Source organism: Nuphar pumila, chromosome 3 (assembly GCF_984573655.1).
Source record: "Nuphar pumila chromosome 3, dmNupPumi1.hap1.1, whole genome shotgun sequence".
Classification (NCBI taxonomy): domain Eukaryota; kingdom Viridiplantae; phylum Streptophyta; class Magnoliopsida; order Nymphaeales; family Nymphaeaceae; genus Nuphar; species Nuphar pumila.
In genome coordinates, this window is record NC_143251.1 from 34,989,037 (window position 1) to 35,006,858 (window position 17,822).

Below are 17,822 nucleotides of genomic sequence, written 5' to 3' on the forward strand. Positions count from 1 at the left end.
TTGAAAAACCAAAAAAAAAAAATAGATAATTCAAAAATCCAAAAAAAACACAAAAATTAAAAAATCTAACACTAACGAATCTTTTGAGTCTGCAAACGAAGATGTTCCAAGCCAAGAGTGTGATGATGCAGAAGAACCCGATGAGGACATCACAAAACTTTCTGAGTATAGAAAAAATTTTGAAAGACAGAAAAAGTCTTCTCCCATAGTTAAGGAAGAAAGTATAGAAGCCAACCTAAGAAACCAAATTGTTCGGATAAGAATCTCACTGAGCGTAAAAGAGAGTCAAGACTTAGTCAAACTCCTAGCCCAGTATAATGTGTTCGCATGTCATATATTTTTAATATTAAAAGAATGTAAAGTATTGGTTGTAATTAGAAATTTTCAAATTTTAATTTAACTACATTACTTTTTTTCTTGTTTTGGATTCTATCTCAACCTATCTTGAATTTCAATACTTTACGATCATGTTTTATCGAAAGTAAGCTGACTATGTACTCATTTGTATAAAATATAACACTTTATAATGGCTTTATAGTTGTCATCAATGTAATCACTTCCCGTTTCACATATTTTGAAGTCTCATTTCCTGTTCCCGTTTCCCAATATGTTTCTCGTTTCCATTTCCCTTCTTGGCAACCTTGGCCCCAACCAGTGGGTGGCTCTACCAATGTAGAATAAAGAATGGGAGGAGGGAGCAGGTTTTAGAGAGGATGATCTGTTTGCAATGATCCAACAAAGATTTAGATGATTCTTTACGTCATTGCTTTCATTGAGTTGAGAACCCAAAGAATGATGAAATACATTCTGCTCCATCATATGAAAACAAGAAAAACAGACAAATGCTTTATCTTTATAAAAATAAAAACATCCTTCTCAATCTAATGCTTATGTGTTGGTGCAAGCTTATACTACTTTAAAGTGACTTGACAAAATATTCTAAATCCCACTGAGCTGAGTACTTACAAATATAAGTGCTCATGCTCATAAACAAGGAAATGGATTATTGATTATCAGAGAAGAGCTTCCTCAATTCTTCTGCCTCCTCAGCCATTTCATCCATTGTGCGGTTCCGCCGTTGCTTATCTAGGTTGAAACCATCTTCCTTTTCATCAACCTGAAGAATACTCCAAAATCACTTTTGTAACAGTTTTGTGGCTAACACTTGTGATGATGAAAGAAATAACTTAATGAATACCAAACTTACTGCATAATATATGTCATCATTCTTGTCGAAATCACCTGCCTTTCTGGGGAGGATATGGACATGAACATGCGGAACAGTTTGACCTGCTTCTGGACCATCCTGTCACAATCATGTCGTTAGAATATTTGACAGTCTCATGGACACCTAGTGTAACTACCCATTCAATAACCATCACACAGCATGTGTTACAGAGATATTATTTGCTAAATGTGAGGAAAAACTCTTCAGCATAGAAAATTACATAAAACAAATTATTGTGATATTCGAAAGAAAAAGGGAGAAGAAAAGAAATGATGTCAGTTGCTAAAAGACTCTTTTCTGGATTCCTGCAAAACAAAGTGAAACCATTGCATCCGATTTACAAATCTCTAATTTAATGAACCTCAGTGCCTCGAGCTGGTAGTATTACTCTTACCCTTGATCAAGTAGAAACTGAAATGATCCATTCTTACAAATAGGCCTTGTGATAAATTATCACTTATTTCCAATGAAAAATGGCAAAACTACGATGATGTTAAATCATGTAAAGGAAGTGATCTATCTACGTACTTCCCCAAGCTTGCATGTGGTTGGGAGGCTTATGCAAGATAACTGAATCCTACAACAAAGACTGAAACAATGAAAACCCCAAAGAAAGAATTATCTCTCAATTACTAAAATTATTCAGCAATTTATTTTTAGAAATTATATGAAGCTCTATTCACCAAAAAGAAAATGCTACTGCTGATAGTTGCATTTCTAAAATGGGTGCAAGCACATGAATACATATGAAGGTAAAAGTCATGAGACTCCTACCAGCCAGTGGTGCCATCCCTAGTGGTCATGGATTACATCCGTGGCCACTAACCAAGATCAATGACCACTAGTCCTGTGTCAGTCCATGACCACACACGTAATCCTGTGGTCATGGATTACATGTGTGGCCCTTTCCAAACTTAGCTAGCCTGTTAGAGTCAAAAAGAGAATTCAAGTCTATGAAAAGTCAAAGTAAGGGATGTTTTAGAAGAGTCATCGTGTCAATCCTGTGTGTTATCCAACTCTTTTATGCTATGTCACCTGGGTTCGGGTATGGAGGGTACAACACAGCAATTTTAAAAAATGAGGGTACGAGAGAGAGAGAAGAAAGTGTTTGGATCCTGGATCAGAACCAGGTTTGCAGGTAACTTAATGAAACAGGAAGTAGCACAATCCCCACTCTCTCTCTCTCTCTCTCTCTCTCTCTCTCTCTCTCTCTATATATATATATATATATATATATATATATAATCAGTCTTGAGTTTGATCCATGTCTGACTTAGACCTGGACCAAAACAGATCCAGGTCTAGTCCAAATACCCAAGTCTGAACCAGTCCTGGGTCTAAAGAGATCCAGGTCATTTATACCCAGGCCTGATTCAGACCTGTGTTAGTCTCAGGTCGAAATCAGACCTGGATCAAACCCAGGGCTGATTCATACTTGGGCCTAATTAAGACTTGGGTCAGATCAGGCATGATTTAGATCTGGATCAGAACCAGGTTTGGATCAGAGTCAGGTCTGAACCTGACCTGGATCAGACTCAGGTAACACCTGGCTGCTTCTTGAGCCATGTGTTTTAAAAGTTGGAGAGAGAGAGAGAGAGAGAGACAAGGAAAAGGGGAAAGAGGGGATTAGGGCAGGTTTTCGCAACCCCACCCCTTTCCGAGTCTCTTCCTTCCTTCCTGCTCTCCTCCTTCACACACCGGGCAGCAACACCACGAGGCACACAACCCTTCCAGCAAGGTACCTCTCTCTCTCTCTCTACTCCACATCTAAACCCTCTCTATCTCTTCTCTTCTCCTCTTCCTCTTTCTTTTTCTTCCTTCTCCACCTCTTTCTTTTTTTTTCTTCTTCTTCCTTCTCTTTCTTCTTCTTCTTCCCTGACTTTTACCGACATCAAACCAGAGTTACCGGAAGCGCCTATATAGTAGGGGAAGCGCACTTCCCTGATGCGCGCTTCCCCGATACGCGTTTCGGAAGCGCGTTTTCCTTTTATGGGAAGCACGCTTCCCTCTTTTTTTCATTTTTTATTTTATTTCTTTTTTCTTTTTTCGCTTCCCTCTCGCTTCCTAGGTCGCTTCCGAGACGGTTCGTGATTCACTTCTAAGTCATCCCACGCTTCCCGCTTCCTAAAATTTTGAAAGTGCCTTGCTTCCCACTCCCGCTTCCCGTATCGCTTCTCACTCCCGCTTCCTCAACAGGCAACCATGCATCAAACCAAAAAAAAATAATTTGGGTCAGGGTTGGACCTGACCCGAAGCAGTGCGGGACCCGACCCATGGCGTACCCATAATGCGTCCGGTACCGCCCCCGTGTCGACATGGATCCGCCGACCATTTTGGTGTGTCATGGTTACATAGATTTTATGCAGGTAATGGAGCCATTATTCAAGCTGTTAATGGTGTTGCCCACAATCAAAACCAGGAAGACAAGCTAATTTGGACTAAAGCAGTCACATTTTCCACAGCATCAGCTTGGGATTCTGTTAGACATCAAAGGGAGAAATGGAAATTCAGCAATATAACATGGTGGAAGGAACATAGTCCTAGAGCAGCTATCACCTTTAAATGTGCTACTGCTATCGATAAGGTGATGCTCACTCAAGATCAGTTGAAGAAGTGGGGCATTCAAATGGCAAATGGATGTATTTTCTGCTTGAAGGACGAAGAATCAGTAGACCATTTATTTGTCAGGTAGCCAGGAAGTTTATAAAAATGGTTGGTAGACTGTTATCTTTCCAAGATTACCGTTTCCATTTTTTTTTGTAACCTTCCCAAAGGAAAGTGCCTGTATCAGTATGAGGTGCAGAACAAGTCTTAGTTGATCATGTCGATTTCATGAAGCAAAAAGCGACTATATCAGGAACAAAGCTTGTTAAGGACAGACCAGGCTGTGGATTGTTATCAAGAAATTGTTGAAACATTCAACAGGTCACCTAAAAGGTGCTTTTGTTTTTCCAATCACCTAAAAGGTGTCATTAGACCTAGCATCACCAACTAGGGAGCAACAACCAACCAAAGTGGAGTCACAAAAAAGGGGCCCATGCCAGCCGCACAAAGAATAAGACCAGTAGCTTCACATTCACAAGCATTAACATGCCTTAACATATCTAACCCTTTAAGTATTTGTGGCAAGGTTTCCTGCTCGAAACACTATAAATAGGGCCTACTCTTCTTTTCAATCCACCAATCAATCAATCACCAAGTAGTCCTCAAAGAGTCTCTTTTTTCCAACTATACACGATCTATAACATAATGTGACCCATAAGGAACCAAAATGAAACCTTGCAAGTTTACATGGCTAGAGGAATACACCCATAATATGTATCATAGTGTTATTGGTATCAACAACTTCTCAATGAAATTTCTAAGGAGAATCTGAAAGCAACTTTATTTTTTGTTGGGAAAATCTTGGTAACTTTGAGGGAAGGAAATTCTCTAGAGGAAAAAGATTGTTGATATTTTTTTACATAGAAGTAACATTTCAAATTCAAAAATAAGAAATTAAGCAACCAATTTCATGCAAAGAAAAAAAAAATCACATTGTGATTTGTTAAGTATTGCTAACATTTTCGAACAAGCATGATATAATTTTAATATGATTTATAAAATACACAGCACACACATATGTTCAAACAAGAAAAAATCAAACCTTATGGCCTTAGAAATTATGAATTCATTTAATAAAGATCCCACCAATTTCTTAGCCTTCAGATAGATCATTGCTCACTCAAAGTTTCACAATGTAATTTAAGAAGTGTTAAAAAAAAATAGAAACCATTTCATAAAATTTTATCTTTTTGGAGATACAAAAAGAGAAAAGAGGAGATGAGTCTTGAAATACCACATGCAGTATCAAAGATTTCAAGAAGTATTACCTGAAGTGCAAATGTGAGAGAAGAAGCACCAAAATGGCTCTCTACTTTGGAACCAATATGCCTTGCTGCAAGCCAAAGGTCGGCAGTTTCTTCAGCAGTCAGATCCACAAACCGCTTTGCCAACCGCTTTGGACTCACCAAAACATGTATTCATTGTCAAGGAGAGAAAAAGCTTGAAGAGCGCAAAATAATGGTATTGAAAACTAAATGCGAGGGGGTAATAATACAGTCATTCCTACATAATACAAAAGTGAACTGTATCATGCTTGATCACTAATGCTGTCCATCCCGAATGACCTACAGAAGGATGATACCTATATAGGTGGAAAACATGTATCAGGGCATGCATCTCAGGATGGATGATGCAAGATAGACCAAGCATGAGAACACTGTATTCTATCAGCCATAGCATCAATGCTCAAAATATGATACAAACTACAAACAAACTTAAGAAGTGCATGCAGAAATTAGAAACAACAGCACACACATGTATACAAATAAAGTGGTCATAAACAACAATATGATAGATGATCTCAACATACATTAACCAGAGCCACCTCACTTAAAGTGAAATGTTGATTATCTGTTCACATGTTTGAGCATTTTATATTAACAAACATGAGGATATGACCTGCAAAAAAAAAACCAAATGTACCTTATCAATAAAAAGAATGCATTCTATTTGACAAAAAAGCAAAGACTTAAGTCATGCATGCATTAATCGTATTCCTTCAGAGAGCAGATGGGACTGAATAAGCAAAAGGAAAAACAAAAACAACAGGCTATAACAAAGCTGGCATCAGATTCCACATGAAATAAGACATCTCACCAGGTACAACCGGCTTGATGTTGACTAATGCAAAAGACAGTTTTGTGGTTAAGAACACTTGACGCCTATCAATTATGTTTTCTCCAAATTTGTACATCTCTGGCTCCTGTCCTACATGATAGGTACACTTCAGCAAACACATGCTGCAAGAACTACTATAAAGATCTGATGATCAAATGAAGGGCATGACCTCAGTATTATTCTTTAATTACACTATAAATCCTCAAGAAGAAACAAATGGCAACCATATCCTAGAAATAATAAGGGGGTGTTAGCGTGTCACGCACCCTCTTCTGCCCTTTCCTTTCCGCAGAAAAGGAATCAGGGCACCCCACACAGGAACCCTTTCCGCTGAAAGTGGGGGGTTCTCGTGGATTTTGGGCTCTTTTTTCACGAGGAAAAGGAGTGCCCATTTTGTTTGGTCACGGTGGGGCCCACAGAAATGCACGCCCATCAATGTGTTTCAGCGGAAAAGTCCCAGTTTCCATGACATGCAAACGCCCCCTAAATATATAAAATCGAATGAGTTGTACTTGGAGAATCATGGTAAAGTTCCCCTTCTACACAAATCTAGATAATTCAGAAGACTGAAATGAATTAATAGACTTGACATTGCCAACTAACTATTGCATGTGCATGCATCCGTGCATGTGTGCTTGTGTAGGTATGGATGCATTTATGAATTTATAATTATTTTACATGAGATTTCAAGTAGCCCAACTGTTACACTTGCAACAAAGAATACATTGACTGCATGACTGCATCTCACCTATAAGAATGTTTACATGCTGAGTGGGTCAGGTTGGGTGCCTAATGCGTATTAAGCCTAACCAGAAACCTACCCCAAATCTGAATATGTTATAAAAAAATTAAGCCAAATCTAACCCATTTCTTACTTGGAATTGTGTTTTCACATTGATAATCCTAACTTTATTTCAGCACCCTTAGAAAAGCTCCTGTTTTGTACCACATTTCCATATCATTATCTATGTGACATGAAGTGTCAAACAAAAAGTGAAGTTTTTTTTTTAATAGATAAATAAAGATAAAAATATGAAATGGTAATGAAAGTCCATTGTATCTTTGAACGCTTGAAGGTAGAAAAGCCCAAAATATATATTATTTCCAAAACTCTACAAATATAAATTAAACCTTTGGGAAAAACAACACTAACAAAATTTAATCATCTTGAAAAAGTGTAAGCCTCAACTCTCGAGGCATAAAGTGAGATGCAGCCCCTTGGAGGTGAACCATATGCTCACTGATTCATGGGAGGCATAGGCCTCTCATAGATGGTTAGGCATATGCCTCTTTCCTTAAACACTCTTCATGCACCAAAACAGCTGGAGGTTTCCAGTCAAGACCATGGGTTTATGAGGATTACTTTACAAGAAAGTTATAATCGTTTAATTTGAAGAGATCTGCCTTCTACTTTGAGTAACTTTGCAGTTTTTCACAATGTCATTTCATGCACCAGTAATATACATGAACCTAGAATTTCCATAATCTGCATTATATCCTATCATGTTTTCCACGTCATTTACTTAACTCGTGATTATAAGTTACACATTTTGGCTCAGAGATAAGGATTCGGTTGATGATCCGGTGGATCAAGAGTATGAGCATGTCAGATGGTTATTATTAACCTTGCTTCATATGGTATTGTTGGGAGTATTCCATCCAATTCTACTTTGCTATGATGATATAAGATTTGGAAAGTCATTGGAACATTCATTCCAAACAGCAGCACATAGTGCCTTTTAGAAAGTGCCATCTTTCATACAATCATGCCATGTCATGGTATTGTATTTAAACCCAAGGTAACGAAGATGATCGAGGAGACTCATCTGGATCATAGTATAAGTAAAGCTCAGATCCTAAATGGTCGTAAAAACTCCAACCCATATATTTTGTTCAGATTCAAGGGATGCGTCTAAAAAAATTAGGTGCAGATTAGGCAACAATCCGCTCTAGGGTTTGTTTATATCCCAAGGTGTGATTAGGGAATGTAACTTTGCGATTCAAGGTAATAAATGGCCATTGAAAAGAGTGATGAAGATCTGATAGAGGAAAATTTCGAGTTCAAACCTATGAAGAACTAGAGCATAGCGCACTATGATTTCTGCAATCCCCCCCCTCCCCGCTCTATCCTTCCCACAAGAAGAGAACGGAAATGTGTAGCATCGATTTCACCTCTAGTGAACCAGAATTAAGAAACCAAATACAGAGAAAGAGGAATATAAATGTGAGGGGGGGGGGGGGACCTGCCTGCTGGGAGTGCGACATGGAGACGGTACGGCAGAGGTATCCGGTGAGGGGTCTGCCTCTTCCGTGGAAGGCCAGGAACCCCACAATGAGCGACTGCCCGCTTCTGGAGAGAAGTGAGGCCGGCGGTCCGCCTCCCATCCGTCTTCCTCCTCAACCCTCCCTCCAAATCATTCTCGGTTATCCAAAAGTTGATTTCCACTAAACAAAACCTATAGATATATATACTTACTTAAAACTATGATTTTTGAAGGGGCCTAATGAGACCTTGGGCCTAAAGAACAAATATATATATATATATATATATATATATATATATATATATAGAGAGAGAGAAAGAGAGAGAGAGAGAGAACTGAAAATATGATAAATAATTGTGAATCACTATTTTCATGGATTTTTTGTCATTTTCTCTTGAATCTAGCCATACGGCTGCATGCTTAGATTTATAAGAACCTGCTCTTGAATCATCTGATTTTGACGCATAAATGTGATTTTTTTAAGGTTTTAAAATCAATGGATCATAATCTTAATAAATATTCAAGCATTCAAAAATCATATTTTTCATCGAAAATACATGATCCAATGGTTGATTCTTAGCAAATTCACTATGCCAAGCACATCCACATGGTTGAAGCTCTGATATTTCTAGTTCTTTATATATATATATATATATAAAGAACTAGAAATATGAGCATTTTCAACACCTTTTTTTTTAAATCCAACCATGCGAATGTGCTTGGCATGATGATGCTAGGAATCTACCATTGGATCATGTATTTTTTATGAAAAAAATGTGAATTTTGAATGCTTGAATATTTATGAAGATTATGAGCCATTGATTTTAAAGCCATAAAAAAATCTTATTTAGGCATCAAAATCGGACGATTCAACAACGGGTTCTCATAAAACCAAGCATTCAGATCACATTTGTACAGTTAGATTCAAGAGAAAAGAACAAAAAAATCCATAAAAATCGTGGTTCACACATTAGTTATCATATATATATATATGGGTAACAAAAATATGTTTAGTGAGTTGAAACAAGGTTTTCATTGGTTGTTTACTTTTTTTAAAAATTTCACCATATGGATGTGATCTAGACATTTGGTTTTATAGAAATAAACTCTTGGATCATCCAATTATGATATTGGATCACCCAATTATGATATATAAGGACCTTTTAAGGGTTGAAAATCAATCGCTTAGAATTTTTATAAATATTCAAGCATAAAAAATCACATTTCTTGATCCTATTACGATGATTCACCAGTCAATTCTTAGCAAATGGACCACGCTGAATGCATCGATGATGTTAGATTTGCAAAAAAACTATAAAAATCTCAATTCATATAACCAGCAAACATATTTGGTATTTGGTTGGTAAACATATTCCAGTTACCCTATATATATATATATATATATATATATAGGGTTACTGGAATATGTTTATCAACCAAATATGTTTATTGTCATAGGTTTTTTACTTTTCTTTTGAAAATTTCACCATGCAGATGTGATCTATATGTGTGTTAACTAGAATTTGTTAACTGGTAACATGTGAACTGGAGTATGTATGTTTGTGAAGAAGAGTTCTTTCAATTTAGCCATGGATTTTACTATTGCTACTCCTCCTATTATCCAAAACCCTAGTCTTCAAATTAAAAAACCAAAAATATGTAGTACCTATATAGTCACTCATGATGTGTTGACTGTCACTGCAATATATATATGCTCCGATATTGCCTACATTTGAATCCAAATTGCTTTCAGAAGAGAGGACAGACGAACCTGCTAGGATTAACAATTTTTTGTCATGGGGAGGCCTGTTTGTGTCTGAAATGGATAGTAGGATGTTTTGTCTATCTCATATCATGGTCCATGAAACCAACCTAGATATGTTCACCCCCTGTTTCATGAAATATGTGTTAACCAAGTCCCAGTGTTAAGAGAAGAAATACATGTACATGAAAAACTGGACCCAACAAAAGTTGCTGACTACAGTATGTCATGGTCTATAGAAGAGTCACAAAGGCATAGTCAATTCAGTCATGAAGAAGTCTTTCTCGACCTCATAGGTCTTCAAGGTTTGACAGTTTGTTTAAAGATAGTCGGCCTATCTTTGACGAAGACACTGGCAAAGAGGCTAGAAACTACATATTGGTATGCTGATATTTATGTAGTTCTAGTCTCTAGACTTCTTTGGCATAATTTTCTGCATATTGTTCAAAATCTGTCAGATTTTTGAGTTTTCTTTTTAACGAATGCATATTGACATTTTTTGTAAAAGACTCCGAACTGGGAGAAAATTCATATAACAAATTATTTTCCAATTCATATATTCCTTTTGAAACAATCTCATGGCGGTGGCTTTGGAGTTTGGACTCTGCCATAACCCATGCGTTGGATCAACATCTAGTCTTTATGTTGGTCCTCTGTGACACAACATGATGGAGTGGGGCAGTTACGAGCGAGTACTCTGAAATAAAGAGTCGATAGTAGTTGGCCAAAGCCATAAGAAAAACAAGTTTTCTTATAAGATTTCTTTCTTCTTCTTTTTTTGAAAGGCATACCACTGGGTTTTGAACCTGCAACATCCCACCACAAGTGACGTGCAACAACAGCTCCTACCAACCACGTGGAGCCCCTGTTGGTATTTTTTTTTATTCTATTGTTGGCATTCCCATTTGTTTGTTTGTTAATTAACCCGTGACCTTCTTTCTTTTCCTTCCCCTTTTTACATTCATATATTTCTCCTTGTGGCTAGGCAAAATTGAGGCACGTGGTGTCTCTTGGCTGCGTGTTTGATGCCCTGGACAAGTCGTCCAGGACAATGCATCTTAGACGGCTTTGTCCGCACGGGGTCCGATAATTTGTCCTGAAGAAACACTACAGTTGTATCCCATTTTGAAAGGACGCCCATGTCCCTTGTTTAGTGTGAGACGTGGGTTCCACACTGATCTGGACACAATCGTCCAGAGGGATGGTTGTATCCTGTCATTCAAACTCGTGTGGGTTTCTTGTGCTTCAACATGCTTCTCTAGAGTTTTTTTAGAGAAAAATAAACAAATATTAAGCATTTTCTCAGATCAAATTATTAATCACATGACTATTGTAGTTTAAATATTTGTAAGACTTGTTGAGAGTTTAAAGTTAATGATAAGTTATCATAACAATCTCGTTATAATTTGGATAAAAACTATGCTTTGGATTGAATAACAAGAATTTTTTATTTTTAGTTAATCAAAATTTTTGTATAATATGGACCTTTTTTTTGTTGAGCTAAGAACGCATCTAAACATGAAAAATGTTTAAACTAATACATGTTTTTTACTAAATAAAGCATAGATATCACATCTATGAGTTTAAATTAAGCAAAAAAAACATGAGTATGTTTTTTAAAGGTGTACGAGCGATTTAGTAGATAAACCGTATGGAAGCTACATCTCTCTCTCTCTCTCTCTCTCTCTCTCTATATATATATATATATATATATATATATATATATAGGTAAATATTGGCTACTAACAAAGGTAACAAACTAGTGATTAGAAATTATTTTTTTCTTCACTTTTTATTTTTATTTTTGTAGATCAAATGTTAATGATATGATCTATATGGTTTGTGTAAGAAATTTATTTTGAATCATATGATTATGACAAGTAATTAGGTTTTTAAAGGGATTCAAAAATCAACGGCCCACAATGTGCCAAACTTTCATGTCAAAAGATCATATTTTTACATCAGAAAAATGTTAAGACAAGAAAGCTGTACGCGATAATTCAAGTACGATATTTTGATGATGAACAACTAGATTTCAACTATGGCAATAAAGAAAGAAGAAAAAAATTGAAGAAGTTTACAAGTGAATTGATTGAAGATTTCGTGCAAGTGTAAATCTCTTTAAATTCTTAGATTCTTATAAGAGTCTTACTTTGATTGCATATCTCACTTGCATTACACTTAAAAATACTTAGGGAAACTTTTCTAAAAAGAACCGTTTACAAAAATCATTTTAGAAATTCCTTTACCTATATTTTTAGTTTTATCAGTTGACCAAAAAGGCTCATCAGTCGATCGATTTTCTAACACCTATTTTTCAAAACCAAATGTCTATTTTCTGATTAGTCGACTAATCTACTCTTAGTCGACCGACCCGAGAGTTTGATTTATGAAAAGTTTAACAGAAATCGACTAAAAGTTTTTTTCAGTCTACTGATGATTTTTCATTAATCGACTAATTTTCAAAATCTTGAATTCAAATCTTTTCGGCTAGACACAGTAGTCGACTGATTTAACAATCTATCTGCTAATATTTGATTTTAGTCGACTAATATAGCCATTTTTTTGAACTTTTCAGAAGTTGCGTTCTCTCATTTTTCAAATGTTTTGACTGTTCAAACTATCAATTTTACACCCCTTCATACCACCAACGTCTGAAATTCTTCAGTTATAAATAAGAGTGAGATCTACACTAAAAAAAATGAATTGAAACATTGAATTATGTGTTTTTCACTCCTATTCTTTCAAGCATTCGTTTTCTCACTCACTAAGTCTTTTTACTCTAATTTCTTTTGTGAATTAGTGAAATCGTGAGTTGAGTATTTCTGAAGCCTTAGAAGCCTCTGCAAACCTATTTCACTTCCTTTGTATTCATAAAAAAGGCTCATAGGCTGATTGTAAGTTGTTTATTTCAATTTTTCTGTAAAAGGAAAGAGTCTCCTTGGTTTAAAAGAAAAGTTTGATTTCAGCAGGGTTGCTACTGAAAGTGCACTACAAGAAAAATATCAATTAGCGACGGAAATAATCTATCACAATTTTGTGATAGATTAGCGAGAGAAAATGAGTCGTCCCTAAAATTTGATTTAGTTGCGAAATTTGCGACAGAACAATTTCGTCCCCAAATCCATCGCTAATTAGCGATGGATTAGCGATAGAATTACATCCATCGCAAACTATGTCGCAACTTAGCGATGACTTTTTCCTATCGCTACTCTGTCACTAATTAGTGACGGTGTTTGCGACAGAATGTTTCTATAGTGAATCTGTTGCTCAGTAACGTTGGTGATGAAATTATTTTGTCGCAAATTCGTCTCTAAGTTTTGATGTAAAATGCCCATCTAGGGCACAAAATTAACTCTGCTCTCTCTCTCACCCGCGCTGCTCGCCCCGGTCACCTACCGCTCTCCGGCGACCGCCTCGGCCACCTATCGCTCTCCGGCGACCGCCCCGACTACCTCCTCCTCCCTGTGTCTGGCAGACACCCCAACGACCCCGAGAACCCCCCTCTCTGTGTCTCCTCTCATTTCCCCAGTGGCCACTGGCGACTAGAGTCATCAGTGACTGCGTCAACGATCTCCCCATTGTCGTCCCTCTCTAACCACGCTCTCTAAGAGCCTCCCTCGGTCGACGACCTCTTTTCCCCGGTGACACCTCCCTCAAACCTTCCTAGTTGTCGTCGACATAACCCCGAGCCCCCATTCCACTGCCAACCATCGTCGTTGTTGCTTCGGCGAGCATCACCACACCTCTCATTCTGTTCCTCTCCTCAGGTAACTCCTTTCCCCTTTTTTCTTCGGCCTTCTTCTCCTTCGTCTTCTTCAACCTTCTTCCTCTGGCAGGCGGCAGGGTTGCCGCCTGCGTTGGGTCGAATGGTCGACAGGGGCTCCTCTCTTTTTCGTTGACAGAGGCCTCGACCCCTGCCTGTTTTCTTCGTTCGACTTGGGGAAGGGCTCCCGAAAGGCCCTTGTGTTTTGGTTGGCAGGGTGGCAGGGGGCCCCTACCTGCCTCTGGTTGGTAGGCCAGTGGGGGCAAAGCCCTTGCCGCCTCCCCTTCTTTTTTCTCGACATGTGGGCAGGGATCTAGCCCTGTCACCCCTGTCTCCTTTTGTTTTTCTCGACAGGGGGCGAGCCCCCTGCCTTCGTGTGTCTTTCGGCAGGGGGCGGAGCTCCCCCTGCTTCTTTTGTTTTTCCCGGCAGGGGGAAAAGCCCCCTCTCTATTTTTTTTTTGCCAGGGAGGGGCCGAGCCCCTCCCTATCTCCCTGTCTTACGGGATGCGCGGGAGGGGCTCGCCCCCCTCCCCTATTTTTTTTTTCGCCAGGGAGGGGTCGAGCCCTCTTACGGGATGCGAGGGAAAGGCTTGGCCCCCTCTCCTATTTTTTTTGCCAGGGAGGGGCCGAGCCCCCTCTCTGTTTTTGTTTTCGCCAGGGAGGAGCCGAGCCCCCTCCCTGTCTTACGGGATGAAAGTGATGGCCCGAGCCCCTTCCATATTTTTTTTTTGCCAGGGAGGGGCCGAGCCCCCTCCCTATCTTACGGGATGCGAGGGAGGGACTCCGACCCCTCCCTGTTTCTTTTTTTGCCAGGGAGGGGTCGAGCCTCCTCCTTGTATTGTTTTGTATATTTGTGCTTTGCAGGTATATTGCTGAGCTAATTGCGCATTGCTTAGTGCTAAGTATCACATGCGGCTAAAAATGCAATGCAAAAAGAAATAGGAAAAAATGCAAAGGCAAAAGCAATGCAAATCGGGTAAATACCCGCGGTGAGTAAGTGATGTAAGCGCATCACATGTTATTTAATTTCTTGGATGCAACACTTTTCTGTTCACACACTCACTTTATTGTGGATATCTAGGACTGCTTTGATGGAGTTTGGAAATCATGTTGAGCATGATTTTAATGTATGAAAATAGAAGTGTTCTTATTTTTGAAGTTCGGATTTCATGCTAGGCATGGTAGTAGTTAGCGGGATATTGGAGTGTGTTTGTTGCAGGTACATGTTTGACATTGTTTTGATATGAATGATTTGAATGTATTGCAATGTTTGATGTGTCTGTATCCATGCTTGCATGAAGTTATTTTCTATTTGATTATGCCTTTCATGTGAAATTGTATCACAAAACATGTTTCAAATGAATGTATCATTTTATGGAATGTGATTTCATATTTCTAAATATCCTCGTGATGTATATAAATATGATGTGATGGTGTTACACACGAAAATATTGAATTATCAATGCATGCATAATAGTTCATGAAATTGCATTTTATGTTAAGCATGTTTGTGACATTTTATGTTAACCATATTAGCCGACCTTATTGATATGATATAATCTGGATATGATGCATGTGGAGAAAAATATGTTTGATAATGTGTACAATACGATAATGAATGTCAAAGAGAAAATAAAGGATAATCCGAAGGCTCGTATGGATTTAAAAGTAATATGTAAAAGACCAGAATTAGAACTCCAAGAGTACAATGGCAAATTATTGAAACCAAAGGCAAAGTACGCACTTGGAACAGATCAAGTAAAACAGATATGTCAGTGGTTGAGACAGTTGAAATTTCCAGATGGATATGTCTCTAACATTGCTCGGGTTGTGAAGATAGACGAGGGCCAATTGTATGGGTTGAAGAGCCTTGATTGTCATGTTATCACGCAATGGTTGATTCCCCTAGCATTTCATGATTTGTTAGAAAAACCTATATGGGGGGTATTATCCAAGTTGAGTCGATTTTTTAGAACATTGTGTGTATTGGAAGTTGTAGTAGCTAAGGTAAAGAATCTCGAGGATTCTGTCGTCACTACTATTTGTCAGCTAGAGAAGATATTTCCTCTAGCATTTTTTGAAGTTATGGAACATGTGATCATACACTTGCCATATAAACTTAGGGTTGATGGTTCTGTGCAATATCGATGGATGTACCCATTTGAAAGGTAAAATTTATTTTATATTTTTTTCCCTAATGCTATTGAGAATTTATTGTATTACGAGATGTATATTGTTGACAGGTGCATGTTTGACCTACAAAAAAGGTTCAGAATAAAGCAAGAGTGGAGGGTACAATTTGTGAGGCATACACTTTAGAAGAGATTTCAAATTTCTCATCTATATACTTTGAGCCTCACATTCCAACACGTTACACTTGCCCACATCGTAATAATGATGAAGAACAAGTTATTGTGACTGACAAACTATCGATATTTAAACCACTTGGGAAGGGCTTTAGTAGTTGCCGATGAAGACTCTTGGAAGATCGAGAGCAAGACGCATCACAAATCTATATCATTTTTAATTGCTCAGAGATCGACCCCAAAATCGAGTAAGTACACATAATATGTTATACTTAGTTCTCTACGTATATGTTTTCGTAATATAATTATTTGTTAAATGCAGACGATTTGATCTGGAGTTGCGAAGGAAACTTTCACATCTAACTGATTCAGAATTACAAAAAGAACGTGAAAATAAATTTTTGGCATGGATGAAAGAGTTGCTAAGGACAATGACATGCATTATTTCCATGTGAACAACAATATGTTACTCAATTGGTCGTGTTTACAATCATTGTTTATGCTTGTAGGTCCGCCATAGTGGTGTTAATGACCAAAGAATATGTGATTTACAAAATAATCTGACCAAAGTTGTACAATGTTACAATGGAAACATTGTAAATGGTTATCGATTCAATACAAAAGACTATGGTGTAAACAAATCAACGATGAATAGTGGCGTGTGTGTCCAGGGTAGCAGTTACGGTGAAAATGAACTTGACTACTACGATGTTATAGAAGAAATAATAGAGTTCACTTACTTAGGCATAAATAACAGGTTAACTTTATTTAAGTGTCATTGGTTTGATCCCACAACAACAAGAGTCGACAAAGCCTCAGTCATTGTGGAGGTGAATCATAAATCAAGGTTTGAAACAAATGAACCATTCATATTAGTTTTGCAAGCTCAACAAGTTTATTATACTTCATATCCAAGTACAAGAAAGCCAAATAGAAATGAATGGTGGGCAGTTTGCAAGGTGAAGTCTAAACTATACCCCGAGTATGATCAGTTACAAGTTACAGAAAGTCAAGTTAACTGAAGAGAGTGATTACTATCAATCAGATGATATGTATGACTTCTCTTATGGTCATGATGTCACACATGGTCTGCATGTCGTATCTTCATTGTTCGATGACACACGTACGGAAGAATGTGATCCAAATGATATACCAAGTGGATGGGCGCCCAATGTAGAAGAAGACAGAGAGGACAAAGAGGAGGAGGAAGAAGAAAAATATGAAAGTGAAACAAGTGATAAGGAAGCATACTCGATCCAGTAAAATACATGTTTGAGTGATATGAATGATTTGAATGTATTGCCATGTTTGATGAGGTAATAGTTATGAGGTAGTAGTTAGCAGAATATTAGAGTGTATTTGTTGTAGGTACATGTTTGACATTGATATGCTATGAATGATTTGAATGTATTGTCATGTTTGATGTGACTGTATCTATGCTTACATAAAGTTATTTTCGATTTGAATATGTATCCATGAAATTGCATATCATGTAACTGATCCAAATAACATTTTTATTTGTTAGAATATGGTTCGTGGAGGTCACAGTGGTCGAGGACCAAGTGGAGGTCGTGGGACATCATTAGGTAAATGTCTTTATGTTATATTTAAATATAGGCGTTCATTATGTTTTTGCTTATATGTTGATATAAACATTGTTACTTGTTAATCGTCTTTACAGGATCCCAGCTTAGTGATAGGCAGACTCAACCTTTGTCTTCACGCAATGCTTCGATAGATATATCATTTAAATAATTATATACTTGATTTGTTT

The 17,822-nt window shown here is 37.6% G+C and overlaps 1 protein-coding gene across 1 annotated transcript; it reads right to left on the reverse strand.

Moving 5' to 3' along the window:
• Nucleotides 1-833: 833 nt before the first annotated feature.
• Nucleotides 834-8,367, reverse strand: LOC149842557 (uncharacterized). The gene is made up of 5 exons (XM_090001491.1): nt 8,198-8,367; nt 5,928-6,035; nt 5,101-5,247; nt 1,208-1,306; nt 834-1,117 (listed from the first exon to the last, which is right to left on the reverse strand). The coding sequence occupies exons 1-5, from the start codon at nt 8,333-8,335 to the stop codon at nt 1,004-1,006; spliced, it is 606 nt and encodes a 201-aa protein (XP_089857617.1). The 5' UTR covers nt 8,336-8,367; the 3' UTR covers nt 834-1,003.
• Between the last annotated feature and the right edge of the window lie 9,455 nt (nt 8,368-17,822).

Bases quoted from the DNA above. Each gene is read 5' to 3' on its own strand.
- LOC149842557 (XM_090001491.1), bottom strand. From the start codon at position 8,335: ATGGGAGGCGGACCGCCGGCCTCACTTCTCTCCAGAAGCGGGCAGTCG. The intron at 6,036-8,197 runs GCAGGTCCCCCC...CATGTAGGACAG, and splicing joins CCATGTCGCACTCCCAGCAG to GAGCCAGAGATGTACAAATT. The intron at 1,307-5,100 runs GTAATACTTCTT...TGATTGTGACAG, and splicing joins CTCTCACATTTGCACTTCAG to GATGGTCCAGAAGCAGGTCA.